Below are 2,200 nucleotides of genomic sequence, written 5' to 3' on the forward strand. Positions count from 1 at the left end.
GGGGAAGGCACTTTTTCCGATGACACGTTGCGTTAGCAGGAGATATGAGGTACTTGAGGATAAACTTCCCCATGCGGCTTCTGAGTGTTTCCAGAAGCGGGATGGATGCCCTTTCCCTCTCTGCGAGAGTGTTAAAAGAAGTGATTCTAATCTGATTTTCCTCATTGCTCCTACAGTAAAAAAATGTGCGTGTGCCAGAACAGAACCATTTTAATCTCAAATTATGTGGAGGGCTTTTTCTGTCAAACATCTCAATCTTGCCGTCCCGCGGGCTTCAAGCACTGCAGTTGCAGAGGGTGAGAATTATGCATGCTTTTGCACCCACAAGCTGGATCTCAAAATAAATGCAAGCAGCACCTGCTTTGCCAAATTTTTAGGTCCTAAGGACAGATTTTGCAGAGCTCAATCCCGAATCAGGCACCCAACAGAAGGAGGCAGAAGCAAAGGGAGGATGCTGGGCCCCTTTGGAAACTCTGGCTGTTGCTCGTGGCCAAAGCAAAGGCGAAGAGCAGCGTGAGCTGCGCGGGGAGAGGCGGGCTGCGGCGTAACGCCCGCTTCTGCGCTCTGAGCAAGTCAGTCACGGGGAACAGAGCTAGAGAGAAAGATGCTAAAAGCCACATTTGAAACGGGAGCAGGGATGCAAACCTCTGTCTCCTGCATCCCATAGCATCCTCTCATTTTGCTATACAGAGTCAGGCCTTGCTTTGGTTTGTCCTTTCCCAAGGGCACAGGCAGCTCCTGTGAGGAGCAGGGGCTTGCAAGCACAGAGCAAGCCAAAGCGCCATGCTGGGGTTCCTCTGGCAGCTCAGGGGATGCTGGGCTGGAGCCGGGCGCTGCAGCCAGCCTTGGGGCGATGCAGTGATGCACCCCCGTGCCCAGCAAAGCCCAGAGCCCTCCTAGGGCTGCACGCAGCAGTGTGCCGCAGAAAAAAAACGCACCGACCCAATGCCAAACCCTTAATGCTTTCCCTCCAAGATTTCCTGAAAGCAGTTTAAAAAGTTATCATCAAAGTCTGAAAAACTCATACACAACTGGGTGTCACCGCTTGCCTCTCCCTGCGTGAGTAAGCAGAATAAGAGCAAAGGCAAGGGGGACGTTTAAAAGCAACTAGTGGTTTTAGGTAGGTCCCCTTCCTTTGTGCACAGCCAGCAATAAAGCAAATTAATTTGGTTTCTAGAAGTGCTGCAGCTTCCCCTGACCTTGAGTGGAATCATGTACCCCCAAGCAGAAGGAAGAACAAGCTTGATGTCTCCCATGCTGGGGACAATCCTCAAGGCAAGCTACGTCAACGGGCACAGGAAATTTGGAGGCGATTTGCTCCAAGGCAGACGGTGCTGGACAACCAGGGGAGAGGGACAGACACCTCCAGCACTGACCCCCCCTTTTTGCAGGGACTGGCCGAGACCAGCTCTGCCCACGTACCGCGCAGCCGTCGAGGGCGGCTCGGATGTAGGGGTTGTTGTCGTAGGACATCTCCTCGTCGTTAGAGCCCAGGAAGCGGATGGCCTTGTCGTAGCTGTTGGTGGTGGCTTCGTGCCAGGCTACGGACTGGTAGCAGTTGTAAGTGATGTTCTGGTGGGCCGAAGCGCTCAGGAGTCGGAGAAAAGTCATCTGCACCACTCCGATGGGGTTCCCGTCTGAATCCACGTAGGAGAGCTACGAGAAGCGGACAAAGGGGAAACACTGGGCAGTGAGGGGCAACGCAACACGTTTGGAGGGCTCTGAGGACGGCCCGTCTCACCCATCTTTATTACCCTGCGCATGGGTCTCAGTCTCACCACCCCACCAGGGTGCAGACACTGCTCCTGCCACGCTATGGGCACGAGGCTGCTCTGGTCCTCCTGCTGCCAGGGCACGGCCACCAAGGGCAGTTTATGTCTCCTGCTGGTTGTGAGCTAAAAAAATAAGGCTAATACAGGGCAAGAGGGGAAAGGAAGGGGGATTTCAGCCCTGGTTGCAAAAAGGTACAGTGCTAAACAAATTTAGGGATATATGTCTCAAGTTTAAGCCAATACCGAGCGTACTTCTCCAGCTTTTGAAGAGGAGAGAAAGGAGATTTCTGTAAGGATTTGGGGCTTTATTTTTCTGTCCTATTTGACATGATTATGTGACCACTGCGGGCGTTTCATTCTGCATGCACTGGGGTATTTCCCATCCATCTTTCCTGGGCAAGACCACCCTGGCTTTTAAGCAATCTTTA

The 2,200-nt window shown here is 52.8% G+C and overlaps 1 protein-coding gene across 1 annotated transcript in view; it reads right to left on the minus strand.

The window, feature by feature from the left end:
- COL5A1 (collagen, type V, alpha 1) overlaps window positions 1-2,200 on the minus strand; it is a 122,989-nt gene that overhangs the window by 1,991 nt on the left and 118,798 nt on the right. The window contains exon 65 of the mRNA XM_009322151.1: window positions 1,423-1,656. Within this exon, the coding sequence (XP_009320426.1) occupies window positions 1,423-1,656 (234 nt within the window). The remainder of the gene's footprint in view (window positions 1-1,422; window positions 1,657-2,200) is intronic.

This window comes from Pygoscelis adeliae, unplaced genomic scaffold (genome assembly GCF_000699105.1).
Source record: "Pygoscelis adeliae isolate BGI_AS28 unplaced genomic scaffold, ASM69910v1 Scaffold114, whole genome shotgun sequence".
Classification (NCBI taxonomy): Eukaryota; Metazoa; Chordata; class Aves; order Sphenisciformes; family Spheniscidae; genus Pygoscelis; species Pygoscelis adeliae.